This window comes from Microtus ochrogaster, linkage group LG1 (assembly GCF_000317375.1).
Source record: "Microtus ochrogaster isolate Prairie Vole_2 linkage group LG1, MicOch1.0, whole genome shotgun sequence".
NCBI lineage: Eukaryota > Metazoa > Chordata > Mammalia > Rodentia > Cricetidae > Microtus > Microtus ochrogaster.
This window is the reverse complement of record NC_022027.1, coordinates 49,840,651-49,862,047: the sequence shown is the minus strand read 5'-3', so window position 1 is coordinate 49,862,047 and position 21,397 is coordinate 49,840,651. Positions and strand designations below refer to the sequence as shown.

Here is a 21,397-nt window from a genome sequence, read left to right as displayed (position 1 = left end):
GAGACTAATAAAGTACAAGCATGAAATTTCCACTGTCCCTTCCTGCAATGGCCCCGGCACGTGAGCATCTCCCATGAATCAGAGCTAATGCTAAAAACAGAAATCCTGTAAAAGAAATGTCAAGCATCACCACATAAACACACAAGGGTAGGGCTTTACTTCCTGAGTGTATTTGGGGAAAATCGCTTTAATTGTTGATGTATGATGCTGTCCACCCCGTGCAGGTCATCTCACTAATAAGGTCCGAGGCAGGGGGATTTTAAAAACACATTGCGTTTTGCTGTGCTTGTGTCGTGTGACAAACACAGCCTCATGCAAACTTTGGTGGAGGTGACTCATTGGCAGTTTCTCCTTTCGTAAAAAAATATTGATGCAGTCATCAGGAAGGTCACAGCCCAAGAAGGTCATCGCCCTCTTGAGTCTTTCGTTTTCAGTAATCAATCCAAGCATGTTATGGGAGGGCTCGGAAAGCCCACCCAGAGCCATTCACAAGTGTTGCAATTAGGAAACTAGATGCCAGTTAAAGTCTTTGGAAGGGAATGGAATGAAACTGACCAAGCGTATAAGTAAAATCTCCTTAGCAAATAGCTAAATTAAGGCTATGGACTATCATTGATCCATGCCATTGCTCTTTTATACTCATTCCAGGTATTAAGACTTTGCTATGCATTGGCCTTCAGCTCGAGTTGTTTCTACAAATACAACATTTCCAGCTTGCCATATTGCCATATCTTTTCTTTTCTTTCTTTCTTTGTGTGTGTGTGTGTGTGTGTGTGTGTGTGTGAGAAGATACTTCTGCACATTTTGACTCTTTTTTCTTCTTCAAATGCACTTCTCAAATCACCTGGGACTGTTCTAAAGAAATGGAAGGGTATTGTTTAATTTTGTGGGTCATTTCTCCTGGGGCTACAGCACTAACGTCTGGAGTTTCAGATATTCCTGGGGTCTTTAGGGATGACTCAGTCTATAACATGCTTGATCTACAGCCCAGAGAACCTGAGTTTGAATTACCAGCACCCATATAAAACCTGGGTTTAGTGGTGCATGTCAGTAAACGCAGTGGTGGGTGGGACTGAGCTAGGCTGATCTCTGCAGTTTATTGTCCAGCCAGCCCAGCTGAACTGATGAGCTCCAAGTTTAGAGAGACTTCATCTCAAAAAATAACGCTTTGACCAAACAAGGAAAACACCTGACCTCTGACCTCTCGATACATATGCACCAGTGTGCACAAACACCCAAACATGTGCACACCCCTCACATAAAGACACCATCTAATTTGCTCTTCTCAGAATTGTGTGCATGAGTGTGTATGTGTGTTGATTTCTGTGGAAGTCGATGGGTGTATACAATGGGTGTGAGTATGGACACAAGCCTACCACAGCTCATGTAGAGAGGTCAGAGTGTTATTGGAGGCTGTTCATTCATTCCCAGCAGCTCAGACCCGAAATAATCACACAGAAGCCTGTATTAATTGCAGTGCTGTTTGGCCAATACCTTAAGCTTTTTTCTAGCTAGCTCTTACACCTTAAGCTTATTTCTAGCTAGCTCTTACATCTTAAATTAACCCATTTCTATTAATCCGTGTATCCCCACATAGCTGTAGCTTACTGGGTAAAGTTCTGTCCAGCGTCCAGCATCTCTATCCGGCAAGGCTACATGGCTTCTGTTTGACTCTGCCTACTCTCTCTCTCTCTATGTATTTCTTCCAGCCTGGTTATATTCTGTTAAGCTATTGGATGAAAACAGTGTCTTTATTAACCAAGAAAAGCAACACATATACAGAAGGACTTTCCACACCATTTCCCCTTTTCTGTTTAAATAAAAAGGAAGGTTTTTAACTTTAACATAGTAACAAAAAATTACATGTAACAAAACAGGAATCAAGCAAGAATTATAGTTACAATATTTATATCTACTTTATCTTTTATCATAACTAAGGAAAACTATAATTATAACTATTCTTCAACTCCATCAAAGACACTAGAAGGATATAATATTACCTAAGTAAACAGGAAGTGCATTGTAAGCAACTTCCAAATTCTAGAATTGACAGAGACATCTCGCTGCCTGGACAGTCACCCAAAGTTCTTCTGTACTATTGGAGCATCCATCTTCAGCCTACAGACCCATAGTATCCAGCAGACTTTTCCATGAAGCAGGAAATTTGAAGATCTGTTTTGCCTTGTAATGGCAAAGTCCATCAGTTGCTTTCTTCTTTATCCTGCAGAATGTCTGGCAGACTATTTCACAAAGCAGGAATCCCAAGTACCATATCACCGTCCTAAGGCAACTCAGCAGTCATTTTTCTGTGGGTCCTGCATGTCCAGTTTATACAGCATCACATCAAACAGTCCAGGCAAGAGCAGTTTCTTGCCCAAATGGCTAACATACTCCATAAGGAGCCTCTGCGATGCCCATCATACTCTTGAAGTAGATTGGTGCTGCCAGCAGCAGACATGTCTCATTGTCATGAAAAGTCCTAAGTTCTTAAAACATTTTAAATGTTATATTCTGTTAGACTTTGAAAGGTTTGGAGAATAACTATCCATCTGAAATACATCTCTGTACATCTAGAAAACCTAACTAACATGACTACAAGCTTGGCTATTTTAGATGACAATCTATTAACCTGTATTTCTTTTCAAGTTGGTACAATAAGAGGCTTTGCTCACAGAGCTTATCTTGCCAGACTTGCTGGTATATCTTAAACTTAGTTAAAGATACAGTCGTGGTCCTTGAAGCACCTTCCACCCCCCACGCAAAAATGTGGAGTCTTTGATAGCTGAAAGTTAGGCCTTTCTCGTATTCCTGTTCCTAGTTAGAATAGAGAATTACACATAAATTCAGTGGTTGGTAGAGAAATTCTGCAACCAGACTTCTGGGGAAGTTTAGTTGCATAACTCATGGAATTCAGGTCATTTCTACAAGCTGTGTTAGAGGTTTAACAAGCTGCCTCCAGCTAGGGACAATTTTATCCGGAAGCAATATTTAGTAATGTGTGAAGATAGGTTGGTGTTACAATGGAAGCTGCCAGGGGGGTGATATTGGCCCCAGATAGGGCATCCTTGGATGGGTGGCATGCCCCTCTCCTCTCCACAACAAGAATTATCAGTTCCTGGATGTTCTAAACCCCAGCTCAGCCACATAAGTGGACAGTAGTCAATGTCTAGGTCTGAAATAAAGATGTGTTTTTCCATTATGTAGGAGTCATTTGCCTGTCTGCCTCTCCCCAAACTTCACTTTATAGAGTTATTATGTGGGAGTCTGCCTTCCCACAGAGACCTCCAGAAGATGCTGTGGGGTCAGGCACACAGCTGCTCTTCTGTATCAGTCTTGTACCTCTCTCATGCATATTCACTGGGAACTTTCTTTCCACTGTTGGCTACCTCAAGAGAACAGGATATCAAGGAGATTTCATCATAAAACATGTGCATTCGTTTTATACTTAAAAGTCAAGAAGATGATAACCTTGAGCCATCTTGTGGCTAGCAATGTTTTCTCTGTGGAACAGTTCAAGATAGTTTCCTTGTGTGTAAATCCCCATGCAACATTGGATGCTAGAAAGCCTTGTAAGGGGCACATCATACCAAGAAGCCACACATGCAGACAGGTACAGGCAAGAAGTCAACCGCAGGAGGAATGAGTGTGCTGAAGGGAGCGGGAGGGAGACCCCAAGCTCTAGCACCATTGTGTGCAGACGTAGACTTTCTCTCTCAGGAAAGGGCCCTGCTGCAGAGCTCAGGTTCATAGTACAAGCCACTTGAAAGATACTATTATTTGATTCTTTGTGAAATGAAGGTGCGAGCCATTTCCTCATTGGCCTGAAACAAATGGTCTAACCTGTGGATGGTGGCCTCTGGAATGCAGGGAGATCCGAGGCCATGGGACTAAGAAAGTGCACTTAGACCAGAAGCAAAAGGGAAGATGATGTCCTCCACGCTGAAGAGCTCTGATGTGTCTGTGTCCTTCCTGTTTTGCAGGGCACCATTTTTAGCACACTGGCTGGTGAGAAGTCCTCATCTGACTACAAAAAGGTAAGAAGCGGGCATGCGGAGAATTGCAGCAGGACTGACTGCTTCAGGATTGGTGATGTTTAATTGAAAAGCTGTGTGCAATCTCTGAGGATGGTCTATCTGATGGCGTATTGCGAACAGCTTTTAGGGTATGAATGTAAGGCTCATTTTCAGGATGTGGGAACATCCGCTGTCGTCTGACAGATGTTCGGTGTAGAGAGACACTGACTCCGTATATTTCCACATCGCTATTATCTGGTATTTTCTTACACAAGATGAGTGGCCAGGGAGTTCAGGTCCGTCCTGTAGACTGCACTGCGGGCGTCTGTGTCTTCTGCTGCAAATAGAAAACTTGTAAACTGTAAGCTCAATGTGACAGCAAAATGACTTTGAGTTTTGGAAGCTGGTTATATAGCGTAAAAATCTGGTTTGGATTCACCACAGTCATGTTTGAGGACGCTGTCATGCTTTGCAAACGGATTCGCTTCACCCACATCTGATAGATGGCGTCTGCGGTGCCTGCCACCGTGGCGTGGCTAATTCCTGGCTTTGAGGGCCAGGGGTCACTTTGATCCACCTCTTTAATCTCAGCTTTAACTAGAACCTGTCCTCTGGTCGAGGAGGGGAAGTGATTTCACAGTCAGACAACTCAGATTCTTTGACACTATCGTTGATATGAAAAAGCAGGTGCACGGGGAGAGAGGACTTGTGCTTACTGTGTTACTTGGCATTTCATAGGATTTTCTATCATGGCAATATGTACTGTGCGGTTTCCATCTTTAGTTTGCTCAATAAGGAAGTAGGTAGAGGTATTTATCTTTAGGGGCAGTGTGAGGACCTACTCCCTTTTATTACTTTGATAGATTTTTTAGATGATTTACCTTCCCTGAGTTCTGCTGCGTGTGCCTTATTCTCTATAAGAGGTGGCGAGCTGTTAGAGATGAAGACCATGTATTATTTTTAGAACCACAGATCTCAGTGAACAAAGAGACTTTAAGGGATTGCTGGGTTCACCTTTTCCCAGGGTGGGGCTAGCTTTGATATTATTTATAGATGGACCTTTGTCCTCTGTGACAGTGAACTCTACGAGCCTGGTTGTTCCCTAGTGAGACGAGTCAAAGAATTAAAATCACTTGACCGAGCCAGTCCCTGCCTCCTATGAGTCCTACCTGCTTATTTCGTGTAGACCAGCTCACATGCTTGCTTCTGAATCTCCTCCCATTCGATTCCTAGGGGACTATTTTCCTTATCACTTCTGATAGGCCTTTGATATGGTTGATTCCAATGAGCAAGGAGCGTGGCGTTCTGCTTTTGAAATGTGGTTTATTTACTACTTACTTGGGCTGGTTATACACCTATTGGTGCGTCACTTTCATAATATGCAAAATGGGAAATAATGATTGTACTAATCCAATATAGTATATGAAATAGTCTGCATAAAGTACTTACAAAATGCCCCCCACACTTGATTTTGTATTAGCTATTTGCAGCTGTTGACTTTATAGCAAGTTGCCTTTTTTTTGCATTACCTTTGTTGCCCTTGTCTAGGATTATGCATTATTCTCCAGATGTGGCCCCACTGGCACGGAGCATTGGGATTTCTCACTCTCCATTCTACATGCTTTGTTTATGTGCTTGTTGTGAGCAAGGCACAATGGAGACATGACCTATGATGAAAAGACCGGCTGCGAACTTCCTTGGAGTTGTCTTTGTTGGACGTGTGTTTTGTTCCTTGGTTTCTGCTTCCTCTCAGGTCTTCTGGTTGGTGTGACCTGTGCTTGAGCAGGGGTCTCAGTCTGGGTTGGGGGCTCAACTTCTGGTAGCCCGTGAGGTCTCTTGGATTTTGAAGCAGATTGTTTTCTGGAGTCTTTATACAGGTGGGGGAAGGGTTGGGAAAACCTTCAAGAAACGCCAGGGCTTTGAGAGGCTCACAGCAGCAAGGAGCTCTTAGCACCTCCTCACAAGAGGGAAACGGCACAAATAGTGCTTTTGAGCCTGCTGCAGAGAAGGAACAGACTTGAAATTGTGTATACCAAAGCAAAGTGATGAGCAGTGAGAAGCCAGCTTTCCTGAGTGTGATGCTAACACTAAATTGTCTGAGACGTCCTCACTTTCTCCTCAGAAGCCACGTCCTCCTGGTGGTCATGAAAAGTTTGAAATCCTTGGTCATGTCCTCTAGACACTCTCACCTGAGGTATCACATATAACTGATTCACTTTTATATTCAGGGAAACGATTTTTATGGTGTAAATGTGGGCTGTTTTGTACTACCCTGTTCATTTAAAAATGGTGGTTCATCAAGCGTATTTTATGACGTCATTTGGCTTGTTTATCGATTCTCCTGTTTCTACACACGCACAATCTTAGCGGTGGTCATGTCTATGGCTGCATTTCCCACCTATCTCAGTTAACAGTTGACCACGGAGCACCTGTATGTGAGTTGTACGTGGGACAGTGTCTGAACAAGTTACATCACCACAGGGCCAGGCTCACTGGTGTTGCACGCCAGCGATGTCTTACTAAGGATGACAGTTGGGCATGATGACTTTTAATTCAGGAAAACACCCGGGGCTGGACCCATGAATGTGGGAGGAATAGGCACACAGAAAATGATTGAAAGAGGGGGAAAATATGAGATCGCCCTGGGAGTGAGCTGAATTGGAAATAAGAGGGTTACACATAGAACATTGGGGGAAATTAACACATTAGGGCTAGGAGGAAACTGTCAATTTTGTAGCAAACCGAGCATGACAAAGGCTGGAAATCAAGACAAAACGTGATGTGTTGGAAGCCAGCTCAGAAAGTCCCCAGCAGAAGAGGTGGGCGTTCCTCTCAAAACTGCCGCTGCTGGGAAGTTAAGTAAAACAAGCACCGTGCAGTGTACTCTGGCTTTACTCATGCCCTGGGCCATTGATGGATTTATTGAGATCAGGGGAGGCTCATAAAAATCAGATTGTGGTTGATGTAAGATCAAGAGGGATGAGAAAATAGAAACGGTAACACAGTCTTTAAAGGAATTTGTTACAAAAAGGGCAGAGATGAATAGTTGTAGGGTTACAGGACTAAAGCTGGATGCCCTGCATGGTATATGATCAAATGTGTTAAACACTGTCACAGAGAAGACAATGAACATGGAGGAATAAGGTCTCTCTGCAAAGAGGCTGGGGGATGGCTCCTTCCTGAGGCTACTGAGAAGATGGAGGGATTTGGGGTTCAAAGCCCAGAATTAACCTTAGAAGGAGTCAGTGTGCTACCCTATGGTAACAGGGAAGATAGAATTTATGTAGAAAAAGGGAACTAAAAAGGCAGCCGTGCTGTTATATGGCTACAATCAATTTGTTTACTTTTCTACATGGAGGTGGGTGTGGGGTGATTGTTTAGTCTCCTTGAGTCTGTGAAACTATATTATGTATCCATATGTAGAATAATTAGAAGAACCCAAGATACTTTCTTGTTATTATTTTTTTTTCAGTTTTATAGACAGGGAGATTAAGAAGAACTTGGATACATTATTAATACCAAGATATGCTACTTGAAGTTTAAAATTTCTTATGAGTATCAGTGTTTTGCCTGCATGTATGTGTGTGCACCATGTGTGTACCCAATGCCCCCAGTTGTTAGAAGTGAGTGGCCAGATCCCCTGGGACTGCAGAGGGTTAGGTTGTGAGCCACCTTGCGGGTGCTGAGGAAGGTACCTGAGTCCTCTGCAAGAGCAGTAAGTACTTTTAACTACAGAGCCATCTCTCCTGCCCTGTAATATACCACTTTTAAATAATTGTTTTGTCTACAGATATATTTTGAATACATAGTATTCATGTGATCCAAATCTCTGAGAAATATTGTCTATTCAAAGAGTATTTATAATAAGAAAATCATTCACTAATGTAGTTCGAATAGTCAAATTTCTTGGGAGCCCAGGTTGCTCCCTGCCTGGAGGTCTTTCCTATGTTGGTGTTCCAGAGCCCATGCCCAGATAGGAATCTTTTCTACAGCCTGCACATTCTGCTCTCGTATCCTCCCCCCAGTTACTGGCTCATCATTCCAAGTAGCAAGCCGAGTATGCTACCTGATTTCTGCCTTCACTTCTCACATCCAGAGAGCTGTCAAAGTCTACAAATACCACAGTGAAATGTCCCTGGAATCCCTCCATCATCTCCCTTAATTCTTTATTCTTCCTTGGAAGGACTGTAACAACTCTCTCCTTGATCTCTCCTTGGGCCAAGTTTTCCCTTCCCCGCTCCACTTTTCAGTTGGCTATTAGAGTTGTGTTCCAAACTAGCAAACAGCAAGTGTACCAGCTCATAGCAAGCCCTTGCTTGGAAACATCTACGTGACATAATGGAACCTATTGTCGTACATAATTAATAAATGCCAGTAAAGACATAAAAATAAAAGTGTTTAAGCAATCTTACAGATTTCGGCATTAGTCAGTATGAAACCCACCCAGCCCGCCGAGAAGTCATTCCTGCTATTAGTCACAAGTCACCCTGAGAAATTCCTGCGTTCCCTCCGGCTCCCTCTGCGGGACCCCATGAGATGGCTCGAGCGTGGCGGCCTGGAACATCCCGCTCCTGAATGTGAACTCTGAGAACTCTGTGTCACTTTTTCTCGAGTCCTTTCCTCTCTCTTTCACCTTTCTCAGAAACTTTGCTTCTCCATGGACAGACCCCTTGGACAAGACTCCTATAACTTGGTTTGTTTGACTTCTTCAGGTGAACTGGTTAGTTTTATTACCAGTTTGACATGGCCCGGGAAGAGGGAACCTCAGTGGAGAATTGCCCGGATCAGACTGGCTGGTGGCCGTGTCTGTAAGAGATTGTCTTAACTGATTATGGATATGGGAAGGCTCAGACCCCTGTGGGTGGCACCATCCCAGGCACATGGGTCTGTCTGGGCTGTACGAGAAAGCTGGGCAGGAACCACTGAGTGAGCAGGAAGCATGGTTTCCACTTCAGTTCCTGACCTGACTTCCCTGAAAGCCTAAGTCAAATAAACCCCTTCCTCTCCGAGTTGGTTTTGGTCAGGGTATTTTATCATAGCAGGAGCAAAAGAAAAGGGGAACATCAGGTAAAGCTGGGGCTTTGCCTCTTGCGTATTTAACATTTTACAGTTGGTCTCAATATAGGTTGAGTAAGTGTTTGACTTCTAACAATTAAATTTTGGAATTTTTGCACACATGTGATAGATGCATATATTGGGGGAGGAACACAAGATTAAATATAAATATAAAATCCTTTTATGTTTCGTATATATCTTATACACATAGCCTGGAGGGAGCCTTAGACCTGTCACATGAGGTCATGTGTAAAATTCACCTCCTGACCATCACACCAGTCCTCCAAATGTTTCTGGGTTTCAGGCTTTGAGACTTGGGATAATGAAATTGTATGATATCTATCAGTGCACAGCCTGTCAAATGCTTCCCATGTCCCTCGCTTTCCTGTGGAAGCTTTGTGCATTGCACGGATTATCTCCTTTGATTACTGTGGCCCCTCTTTGAAGAAAGCATGCTATTCTTGTGTTATTGACATACAAACCAAACCAAGGCTGGAGGCATGGAGGAGCTTTCTTGCAGTCTTGCTAGTAATAGCTGTTGGAGTCTGAATCCAGCAGTCTGGCGCCTGCACAGTGTGGCTTTTAGTGTTTACTACGTCTTCTTCCCACTGACTTTTAAAGACCTTTTAATGGGTCCCACCACCACCACGATTAGCTCCGGGAGAGGGGAAACAAGGCTGGTTTTGTTAGGAACAGAGGAACAATACTTGTTAGGCAATAAAGGCTCAGGAGAGTTTCTTTAGCAGACGGAGTCACTGGGCACATAACCTCCCCAGGAGTATGACATCATTCTAGGACCTTGTGGTTCCAACAAGCAAACTGTTTTCTCCCTTTTTTCCTGGAGTTGAAAAAGAATATTTATATTCAAGATTTATTTAATAAGGCCATTTTTTTTAGGTGGTCAGACTTAGAAAGTTCCCCAATGTCTGCTCCTCCATCAGCACGTTATGGAGTTGTAAGAACCTTTGTTTTCTTAACTGTTAATTCAGAAAGCCTGGAAGCCTATTAGGGGAAATGTGCGCATTTGTCCATTTATTGTGGATTATTTATCGAGTGCTTCGTACTTGAAGGTCCTTTTTATTGCCGATGTGTGAAAAGAAACTAATGACTCCCTCCAGGGTAAGTTCAACTCAGGTTGCAGGACAGGCCTAAGTCCCACCCTCGTGTGTTTGCCTTGACAGCATCTCTACCCAATGCTTTTTAACCAATACTGACATCTGTGAGGTATGTCGGCTTGGCAAGTGTCAGAGAACGGTCCTCAGGCTGGCCCTGCCTAGCTTTTGTTGTATCTTTGTGTCTGATATGTTCATCTCTCCCAGTGGAAGATCTTTGGGTCCTGTCATTGTGACTCAGTACTCGAGGTGGGGCATTCTGAGCCAGTGCTGTTTAACTGACAGCAGACAGCAGTTTGAGCATAGTGAAGAAGAAGAAAGATGCGCTTGCCACCACCCCAGGCTCATTCTGTCCTCTGTGGCTCTCTCTCACTCTGGGGTACAGATCATAGGGGGCTAGGAATGATGGGCAGGTATGGCTGACAGAGAAGGCGGAGGTCAGAAACAGATGAATGGGTCCCGGGAGTGAGTTGAGTATGGACATACTTGTTTTGCAAATTACTTGGAAATGAAAAACAGTGATTCCCCCCCCCCAAGTTAATATCAAAATCACTTTACTCTTGTTTCTATCTATATGGGGTAACCTAGAGCCCAATCTGGAACCCTCACCTAGAGCACAACACTAGGATTCTCAGGGTGAAAGCTTGCTTTTAAAATTCAGAAAGTGGAGCTAGAGAGAGCTCAGTGGTTAAGAGCACAGGTTACTTGTTCAGAGGATCTGAGCTGGATTTTCAGCCCCCCACAAAACCACTAACAGCCATATGTAACTGCAGCTTCACGACTTCCTGTGATTGTGGGAGACCCAACATGCTCTTCTGGCCTCTGTGGGGTACTACATACATGTGGTGCACAGACAGACACACATGCAAGCCAAACACCCACACCCATTAAACAAACAAAATCTTTAGAAATAAAATCCAGAAAGCATTTTGGTGGTTTATTATATGCCCTTTGCACATCTAAGTGGGAGAGGGGCTATTTCTTTTTTCTTCTTCTATGTATGCCTCTAAACTTCTGGCATACAGAAGTTTTAACCTATGGAAATATTCATTTTAAAAGGTAGCTTAGAAAAATTTGGCATAAAAATTAGTTTAATAGATAATTCAGAAAACTGTCATATAATAAACAGTATGTGTTTTGGGCTTGGGTGGTAACACATCCCTTTAATCCCAGGATTTAGAAGCCAGAGACAGGCGTATGTATCCCTGTGAGTTCCACGCCAGTCAGGGCTACACAGTAATACCCTGTCTCAAAACACAAACGAAAAACAAAAACAACAAATATTACCTCCAAAGAGTATTGACTTTGGCATACGTGGTAATATAAAGGAAACCTGCTTGGCCGTGAAATTTTTGTGAGGTATTTGTGACCGTGTTCCCACTTTGACTTGGGAGCCTTCTGCTGTTGACAAGAGCCTGGAAGTGAACAGAGAATGCACCACGTGGTCTCCAAGCTCCCTGGGTGAAGCTTTTACCTTGAATGCACAGTGATGCTGCTGCATTGTATTGGGAATTTTCCCTCAGGAGGTGACTTAAGGTGACAGGGGATGGGCCAGTGGAAGCTCAAGCTTTTCATCAATATTGATAAATGGGTTCTTGGGAAAAGACAAGTCAAGATAGCAGTCTTGGTGGTTAAGATATTTATTCATAAAAAGATATTTATTCATGCTCAATCCTCCAGCCTTTTGAAACAATAATGTATCTTTATTTTGTTGTTTATATTCTTTTAAGTTTTGAGATTATTATAATTAGCAACGTTTCTCCATTCCTTGTCCTCCTCCAAAGTCTCCCGTGTACCCTCATTGGTCTCTTTCAAATCCATGACCTCTTTTTTATCATTAATTATATTGCATACAAAGCTGGATGCATATATATACATATATATATACATATATATATATACATATACATATACATATATATATATATATATATATATATGCTGCTCAGCCTGCATGCTAACTGCAAATATGTTTCTAGGGCTGCTGTCTGGTATTGGATAGCCATTTGGTGTGCTTTTTATGGCACACAGTTTCTCCCCCTCTTAGCATCCTTCGGTCTCCTGTATTTCTGTATGGCTGAGGCCTCGTGGGCTTTTCTCTGGCCACTTTGACGTGTCTGTTGGTGCCCTCCTTGTTCAGCTCGTGTTTGGGCAGTCATGCCAGCTAGACATTATGGATGCAGTTTCTAACATTACTAGGAGACACAGCATCACAGAAAATTTCTTGATCTTTTGCCAACAAAAGGGAAAACATGCCTGGTACTGGAAACCTAGCTAACTACTCAGTGCTGGCAAAGTCATGGTTATAGGAGAACCCGAACCACTGGTGTACTAAACTGGCATAATTATTCCCTAAAACAGTTTAGACATTTTCGTCTCCACCTCTTGTCAAGGAAGCTTCTCTTCACAGCAGCAGGGGACCACTACAGAGAACCACAGCTACTTGGATTGGACCCAGCTGCGGACCCAGTCCCAGCAGACACATCTACAAAACACTTTGTTCCTGATTCACACCTAACACTGCAGAAGAAGGAATGAAAAGATTGCTGGGAGCAACAGAGACAGAAACAGGAAGATACAATGATCTGATCAGGGAGAAGAAAGGCGGGGTGGGGGGTGGTCTTTAGGCAGGGAGAGGAGGTGAATACAGAAAGGGGCTAAATGACAATCAGGATGTCTGATAAATCTTTAAGGAATCTTGCTATCAACTATTTACATAAAAACCCAACTCTATAATAGTCTGTGTATACATATACAGAAACCGTTTCAATGAACTTTTCTCACCTGGGCTGACAATGCTCCCTCCGAGAGCAAGACCACCTAATAAAACCTCAATACCAGACACGAGAAAGCCCTCTCTTGAGTTGTCCAGCAGATTCCCATACATATGGCCCATTGCTATCACCCTCAGTTTGCCCCCGGAGGAAGAAGCCATGTCCCTATTGCTGAAGACACCATGTACTTCAGAAGCAGGGCCTAGAGAAGTTTGAGCTGGAACTGAACTGAATGCCCACTCCCTGAGTAGTAGTTTTCCCAGTACCTGTAGGTGCCATGCAGGCTTCCAAAGGAGGAAAACAATCAAAATCCTATGTAACTATGATGCTTATCAATCTCAGCAGTGGCCAGCATGGCAATGATAGCTCTAAGAGTGCAGTAGTGTCTCTGTGGCATAGATACAGTGTCTAGCTGGCATCCATTGGATGCCACAAGCTGGCTGGATAGATTCCCACGACTCTCAGACTCTTGGAAGAATTCTCAGGCTCGTAGGTCATGATGACTTCTTCCCATGCCCTGGGAGAGGGCACAGAGATGAAGTCAGCCCCCTCAGCATCTTGGAAATTCCTCAGTTCCCTTTTGGAATAACACAGTAACCATGTTCTGAAGCAGTTACAGCAAGGAGCGTCATTTCGAGTATGTTTTAATGCTGTTTGCTTTAAAAATAGTGTTTTGGGAAACAGCAACGGCTCATTTTTTGGTAGAACGCTGGCTTTGCAAAGTTTCTGTAGGGCCCTCTGCTGGGAACAGGATGCCACGTGCCCACTTTCAAGGTTCTTATCCCTTTCTCACATGTGAACACAGGTTCCCAGTTTACGGGAAGGAGGTTCCATCACTGCAGAACAGAGGGCCGCTACTGCATCATCCTTCCCCTGCCCACCCCTCCCCTTGCTTTCTCTTTCTCAGCGAGAAGATGCTCCTAGCAATAACTGGGGTAGGAAAACTGGCTCTGGATTCCATGTGTCCTTCTTTAAGGTTCCATAGCCTGGTCTGGATTTATTGTTGAGGATTTGTTTTTTTTTTGCGTTTCCCCCCCACTTTCTTGACAGTGGAAGCTGGTGGGGGTTGTGGCTCCCACAAACTCAGTGGCCTCATCCTATGACTAAGCCCCTCCCACCACCCACAGTTTTCTAATGCTGCCTATCGTGTAGTCTCTGCTTCCTCGTTGTCTGCTAATTGGGAGAAACAAATGATGTCCACCCATAGAACTGTTGTGAGTCTTGAGTATGAGAGTCCCTGTGAAATTCTTAGAGCAGTGTCGTTGTAAGGGCTATTACTGTTCTGCTCCTGTGCTTGCTGGGAGTGATTTGCTCTGAATCTGACTTTTTCTTTCTGCCCTAGAAGATCAACAATATCAGTGAAAGTGCCTACAACAGACTCGGGCCAATGGCAGCATCTGGAAAAAAAAAACTAACTATAGTGGCCCTGGAGAAACCCTCAGATGGGGCATATATAGTTTAAGTGTTCTAATTCCTAATAATCAACCCATATCCAAGTTTCGTTTTGTTCTCAGTCCAGCTCTGCAGATGCAAAGCATTTCTTAACAAGTGGCACATAAAACCTTCCTAGTGGTGGGAAGAGTGTGCTCTGCTGTCTTCTGCCCTGCTCACGGTTCTGAGCACATAGCAGACATTCAAACACTTGCTAATGCATAACTATGGCACAGCATGACTGCTCCCAAGGCCTGCAGAAACTGAACTGAAGAAGAAGGGGAAGGAGGAGTCTATTCCTTCTCTGTCAGACTCTAGAACATTCATAGGCTACTCTTGCTTGCTTAGAGAGGTTGAATCAATTACTGAGCAGCTCTCTCTCTCTCAAAGTAATATTGACCTAGTACATCTTCTAAGTGTTGATCCTTTTTGATTTTAGAGGAGGGGCTTGTTGAAGGCAAGTAGCGTTCTCATATGTTGGGGAAAAATATCACTTTGTTACCTTGGTCTTGGTTAAGCGGAGTTGATACTATGGCCTGGCATGGCCTCATCTCCTCATAAAAGGCCACCTTTCAGTGGATGGAGGAGCTGGCCTGATACCATAAGATACTAATGGGAGTGTACATTTGCAGTGCAGTAGCCATGACAATCATTGCATAGGGTGGACCTGATGACTCTCCCGCTGCGTCAGCGTGCTAAGAACACTTTATTCTTAAGCTTCTGATGATGAAGTTTTTGAAAAGAAGGGTTCTTGTATACTCAAGGTCAAACCAGTGAGTTATAGTTTATGGGATTAAAACTGCTTATAGAAAATGACCTCATGATCCAAAGAACAGCATTATGTGTTTCTAAGCATTTCTGACCCCAAGGAAGAATCAAAGAGTAAACTGTAGCCATGAACTTGCCTTTTAATGAGAGCAAGTTTTTCTGGTATCATCAGAACCAGGCGACAACCTCACCTGGTGCCTTTGGGGTGTGAGCATTTTCTCCGCTGAGGCCCCGCTGCTCAGCTCTCACTGTTAGCTCTGGAGGATGGCCACTGCTCTCTCCCAGCCGCTGTGGTCCCCAGGAGCTCAGGACAGGCAGTAAGTTTAGCCTGAGGATTCTATGACACGCTCACCGGCACCAGCAAGCTGCTGAAAGGAGAGTGGTGGCGACGGGCAAAGGCTATGACATGCGTTCCCTTTAAGCCTTAATTATTGTGCCGCAGCTGCATGGAAACAAGTTTCAAGAAGATGACCTGTGCAGCCCATGCTTGAGACAGAGCTGCCGCCTAATACATGTTTTAAACTATGTGGGATCCGTGGTAATTAGCAAGCCACCCCTGCACCGACACCTGCTACCAGGAAACATGGGGTTTGGTTGCAGCTATCCCCAACTGCCAAAATGACTTCAAGGGTGGAAGCAATGACGATGGCGACCACAAGTTGACTAAGCTTAAACTGGATGTAAATAGGGCCTTTAATGACTGTGCTATTCTTTTGTAGGTGGCTGCTAGGAACGGTACTCTGTTTAGTGGAATAATTGCTAGCTTGATTTCATGTGCTTCTTTATTGGGCACTAAAGATATTACGGTGACCTTTTGGCTGAAAATTGCATTACCTTTGTGAGGCAGAGTTTTTCTTCTAGGTTACTGTATTATTCAGTCTCAAGAGCACTAGTGCAACTCTCTCTCTCCTTTCCCTCCCTCCCTCCCTCTTTCCTTCCCACCATCCTTCCCTCATTATTTGCCTTTTGGATTTTGCAAAATCCCCCATAACTAAAACAGCGCTTTAGTTACTTTGATATGCATGTGCTCATGTGAACACACACACACACACACGGAGACACACACACAGGAACACACACACAGAAACACACATTCTTAATTCTACATGATGCACATTGGAGGGTAGGCATTCATACACACATTTTATCTTGTTTTTCTAGTCTACAGCAAAGTAGACTACAAGTGAAAGGAAGCTGAAAAGATTGAGCAATGAATCAGCATGAAGAATGGGGAAGAGCTAGTGCAAATTGGATCTCTTTACTGGCTTGGAAGTCTCTTGATAAAAGTGGCATAGTCAGAATACTTAATTTACCTCAATTAAGAATGATTGCTCTGGCTATTGTTGCTCAGGATGGGAACAAGTTACTCTACAATTGAGCTAATTGCAACCTCTGATTTGCCTCTTTGCTCTGTGCTTTTCCTTTTGTTTATGTAAATGAACTACACTGTATAGGCAGAAGCAATCTGTCCCTCCTCTTACTTCCTGTGTTGATTACTTTCTTTATTTTAATTCTACGCTTTGCTGATTGCCATAATCTCCCAAATCAGTGCTCGAGTCAACCACAAAAATGGCAGCTGTGTGAGCTGACCTTAGAGCTACTGAATGAAAGAGCCAGGGGCTACATGGTATGGACCGGTGAGTTCCCCCTCAGGTCCAGGGAAGAGAGGCATCGACAAGACATGGATGTTGGGGAGATGGCTTTTTCTTCCATTACTTAAGGGATGCCCTAGAGAGGATTACCTGGTCATAGTCAGCTCACAAACTCCGGGTTTATATTATATGCTATGACAGAAAATAGTGACAGTGGCTGCAGAAGTACAAGTAATTTATTCCGGTACTAGTTCATAGTCAGTGAATAGAATAGTTAAAATATCCCTGCTATTCCAAAGTTCTTTCTCTCCATTAGACATATAGACTTTATAGGCATAAAGTATATGACATATAAACTATATAGGTATAGAGTATGTGGCATATAGACTGTATAGGTATAGAGTATACGACATATAGACTACATAGGATAGAGTTATGACATATAGGCTGTATAGGTATAGGGCATATAACATATAGAATATATAGGTATAGAGTATATGGCATATAGACTGTATAGTTACAGAGCAATGACATATAGACCATATATAGAGAGCATATGACATATAGACTGTATAGGTATAGAACATATGACATATAGACTGTATAGGTATAGATCATATGATGTATGGTCTGCATAGGTACAGAGTATATGACACATAGACTGTATAGGATAGACTATATGACATATAGACCGTACAGGTGTAAAGCATATGTCACATAGACCGTTAGGTATAGAGTATATGACATACAGACTGTATAGTTATAGGGCATATGACATATAGACTGTATAGGTATAGAACATATAGCAATCTTTAACCTGTGGCCACTCAGAAGGTTTTATTTGCTTGAAGATGGCATGAAGAAGCAAGTTGCACAATTTTTTTGGGAGAAAGCTTTCCAGGTACAGGGAACAGACTGTTGAAACCTAGGCTAGACTCTGCCTGGAGCATATGTTGGGGAGGGAAGAGGCTAATGTGGCTGGCTGGATGAAAGTAACAGCCTAGCACTTATCGAATATTAAATAAATGTAACAGCTATTGGACGTTTATTATGTGCAGTGACTCTATTAAACCCTTTGTAGGGATTAATCCATTTAGTCTTCAATGGACTCCCGAGGTACGGTTACCATCTCTATTTCTGGAGAGGAAGTGGAGGTGAAGAGAAGTTAATTAGCTTCTCTAAGGTCACCCTGTAGTAAGACACAGACTGATATCCTGGCTGTCTGTTGCCAGGGTTCAAGTTGTTTCCTTAACCACTTAGAAAGAGCATAAGTGGATTTTGAAGTGCTTCTCACTTACACTGAAGAACATCCCAGGTCAGTGTGAGAGCTTTTCATTATTTATTAAATCACCTCATTTGTGAACATTTGTCTTGTTAATATCACTTATTAATCCATTAGCAAAAATGTGTGTGTGTGCGCGCGCGTGTGTGTAATATGCCATTAATTTAAACTCTGTGTCACATTGCTATAAATGCCACAAACCAACTCCAACTGGCTTAAGGGAAATGCCAAATATACCTGGACACAGACCTTGGAGAGTTGATCCCAGGCAAGAGCCCATTCAGGTGCCCAAGTGAGAGCTTTGGGAATTCCTCTCTGTTTTTTTCTATCATCCGCTCACATTTTCAACAGCATTGGTTTTATTTTACAACAGGTTCCTCCCAGGAAATTGGAAACTGCCTACTGACTGACCAACTTGTAAGAAGGACAAATTCAAAACAAACCCCCAGAATTGACCCTTACCGACCCAGCGTGGCCGAGGAGTCACCCATGAATAAATTACAGTGTCTGGAGAATGGAGAGTGTTGACTGAACAGGCCTGGGCACTGATTAGGGTCACCCAAACTTCTGGACCAAGAATGTGGAGCGCTGCTCTCCAAAGAAAGGTCACGGAAGATGGACAGGAGCTAAGCAAACTTAAGGACCACTGTCCAGGCTCCCCTACGGCTGGCCCCTCTTATTGCTTTCTTGTTTTTCTCATGTCCTTTGTCTCTGAACTCTTCCATTTTTCTCTCAAATTCTTAGTTTTTCTTCTTTTATTTTGCAAGGGTGGAATCTATAGAAATGGGGAAAACTTACAGGACATATTGAGAAAGTGAAGAGAGAAAATCAGTTTTGAATAAAAGGTAAAGGATTTTATTGAGCTCTGTGTGCCCTTCCGGGACAATGCCTTGCGGACATCTCATGGAGAATATATCCTTGTTTCATAAAATTCCTATAAAACATTTACTATATGTTAACTCACTACCGTGAGCTTTCAAATAATGCTAATGAATTAGGTAATGGGCAATTGATGAATTTGAAAATAAAGAATTGGTGTATTAATAGCTACAGAAATTGAGTCCCAGTGGGTTAGTGTGGTGTTGTCTGAATCCTGTCCATAACAATAACAGCAGCATCATAGCAGCAGGGTCTCCCGGCACCATGTCTGATATCACAGGGGCATTGCTAACTAAACCATTTCATTACAAAAGTGTGGAGTGTTAGGTATAGATTTGGTGACATTTCATGAATTTCAAACATAAGCTCTGCCTCCTCTTTGGACAAAAGAATGGCTTTGGATTGATTGCCAAATTTTCACACAACCTGTTTTTGACAATTTAAATTTCATTTCTACTCAGCTCGAGCAGAGTTAAGTGTCAGATTAGGCAAATTTAGCTTGGCACCTGAAGCCTGCTTATATTTATGGGGGATTATAGCTGCCTGAATACATTTATTTCAAGGATTAACAAAGAGATTTAGTTCCCTAGCATTTCATTATTACTGTGGCATGGAGCACAAAACATTCATTGTGTTGGGGAGATAGTCCATTTTTAGCGTGCTAAATAGATCCAACCATCTACCGGACACCTTTGCAACCGTAAACTCCAGCCGTGAAGAGATCCTTTTCTTTGTTCTTCTGTCTCTCTTCTGAAAACTTGTCTGTTTAGCTTTCTCTGTTCCTACCTCTCTGGTCCCATCCATTCTTCCTTCTCCTCCCCACTTTTACCTAATACATAAGGTAACAGGCTAGTAATCATAAGTGGTTTCCGTCATCCCAGCCCACCACAGAGTCGTAATATGTCTTCTACTCTTTAGACCCTGGCAGAGAAGATGCCTTGATTTATCTAGACCCAGTTGCACATTAAAGGTTTCAGGAGATAATTTAGAGAGCCAAAGTCAAGCAAAGTCCTGTTACCAGTTAGCTCATGACTCAGTATCGACAGATAAAACTATGCATGGGTGGGGAAATCACAAAAGGGTGAATTCTAGAACATGTGCAAAAACGGATTGCTTTGCTAGCAGGGAGCGGGTTGCAGATGTTCCTCTTTGGGAGAGCCATGAACACATCTGCCTAAGCACCTCTCTGGGATTCTGACTTGATTTTTGCCTGTATGGTATCCAAAGGTTATTTCTGGAGGTCATTCCTGCCTATCTCATGGGGAACTCACCTTGTAAATACTATCCCAAAGGGCCATAAGCTCTGAACTGCTCTGTTTGGGGTTGGGCCTAAATGTAATGATCCCCTTTAAAACCACAAACCTTGCAGCCTGTGGAACTGCCTACGTGTGTTGAAAAAAAATGATACTGTCGGTGTGGAATTGCAAGATAAGCAGAGAACCCAGTAAATGACTCAGTAGGAGTTTTCCCCAAGGGATGGATAAAGAAAGTGTGCGCTGTGCTTTGGCAAAGGAAACCGGTACTTAATATGGTTATTGCTACCCTGGGCACTTGGTTTCTCCCACTGGGGAGATCAAATGGGATGAAGGCAGAGCTGCTCCTCCATGAGCTCAAGCATCCAACTGAGGTGTCAAAATGGCCAATATCCTCAGCAAGGGAAGTCCTCTAATTAATTAGTGCTCGAGCTGGCAGCCCGCCGCAGAGCACCTGAACATGGTAGCCTATGAAAAGAACTGCAGCGAGCCCGTGCCAGCAATCTGCTGCTACCCCAAAAGTCACTGCCAGCGTCCGCCTGTCTCCGTGAGAGAGACAGGTGCTGGGTCCTCCTGCTGAGGTTCCTTCTTTGGAGAGAGCTTCCAAGAAAAGGCTTCCTTGCAGATTTAGAGGTGAGCCAAAAAGGGAAAGGCAAGTGCTGTTTTCTTTTTTGGTCAGGAGCCAGGAAAGTTAGCGTCTGGAACAGGTGAAACTCACCCGATGAAAGGTTGCGGCCCTGGCTGAACTTGATCTTGTCATCCCACGCTGCTCCGGGAATTCCAGGGAGGCCTGGAGGCCTTCTAGCATTATCAGGGTGATGTGGTATTGAGAGTCCCTCCCTTCTCAGTCCCTAAGGTGATCTGGTGCTCAGTTGTGAAGAGCAGAGATGCCAGGTATTGCAGAAGAAGCCTCCTTCGTGTTTGTAGATGTTTGGAATACCCCAAACTCCCACATCCCACCTTCTGCCCAGGGGACTATACAAAAGACACCCTTTGAAAGACTGGCCTGGGAAGGACTGATGTGCTTTCTCTCTCCCAGGGTGGCCCTGAGCAGGAATGAGGAATGACTGTCCAGCTTTTGTTCCTGATTCACCCTGAGACATCTGCTGTTTTTAGTTTTAGTTCTCAGTTACTCTTCATATTAGCATAGAAACACTGGTGTGTGTGTGTGTGTGTGTGTGTGTGTGTGTGTGTGTGTGTGTGTGTGTGTGAGAGAGAGAGAGAGAGAGAGAGAGAGA

General features: G+C 43.4%; 1 protein-coding gene across 2 annotated transcripts in view; it reads left to right on the top strand.

Annotated features, from left to right (window-relative positions):
* Rasgef1b (RasGEF domain family member 1B) overlaps positions 1 to 21,397 on the top strand; it is a 510,363-nt gene that overhangs the window by 159,874 nt on the left and 329,092 nt on the right. The window contains exon 2 of one of the 2 annotated variants that reach the window (XM_026785342.1): positions 3,981 to 4,034. In XM_026785342.1, the coding sequence (XP_026641143.1) occupies positions 3,981 to 4,034 (54 nt within the window). Of the gene's footprint in view, positions 1 to 3,980; positions 4,035 to 21,397 lie in introns of those variants that run through there. The other variant, XM_026785341.1, reaches the window with a different exon arrangement.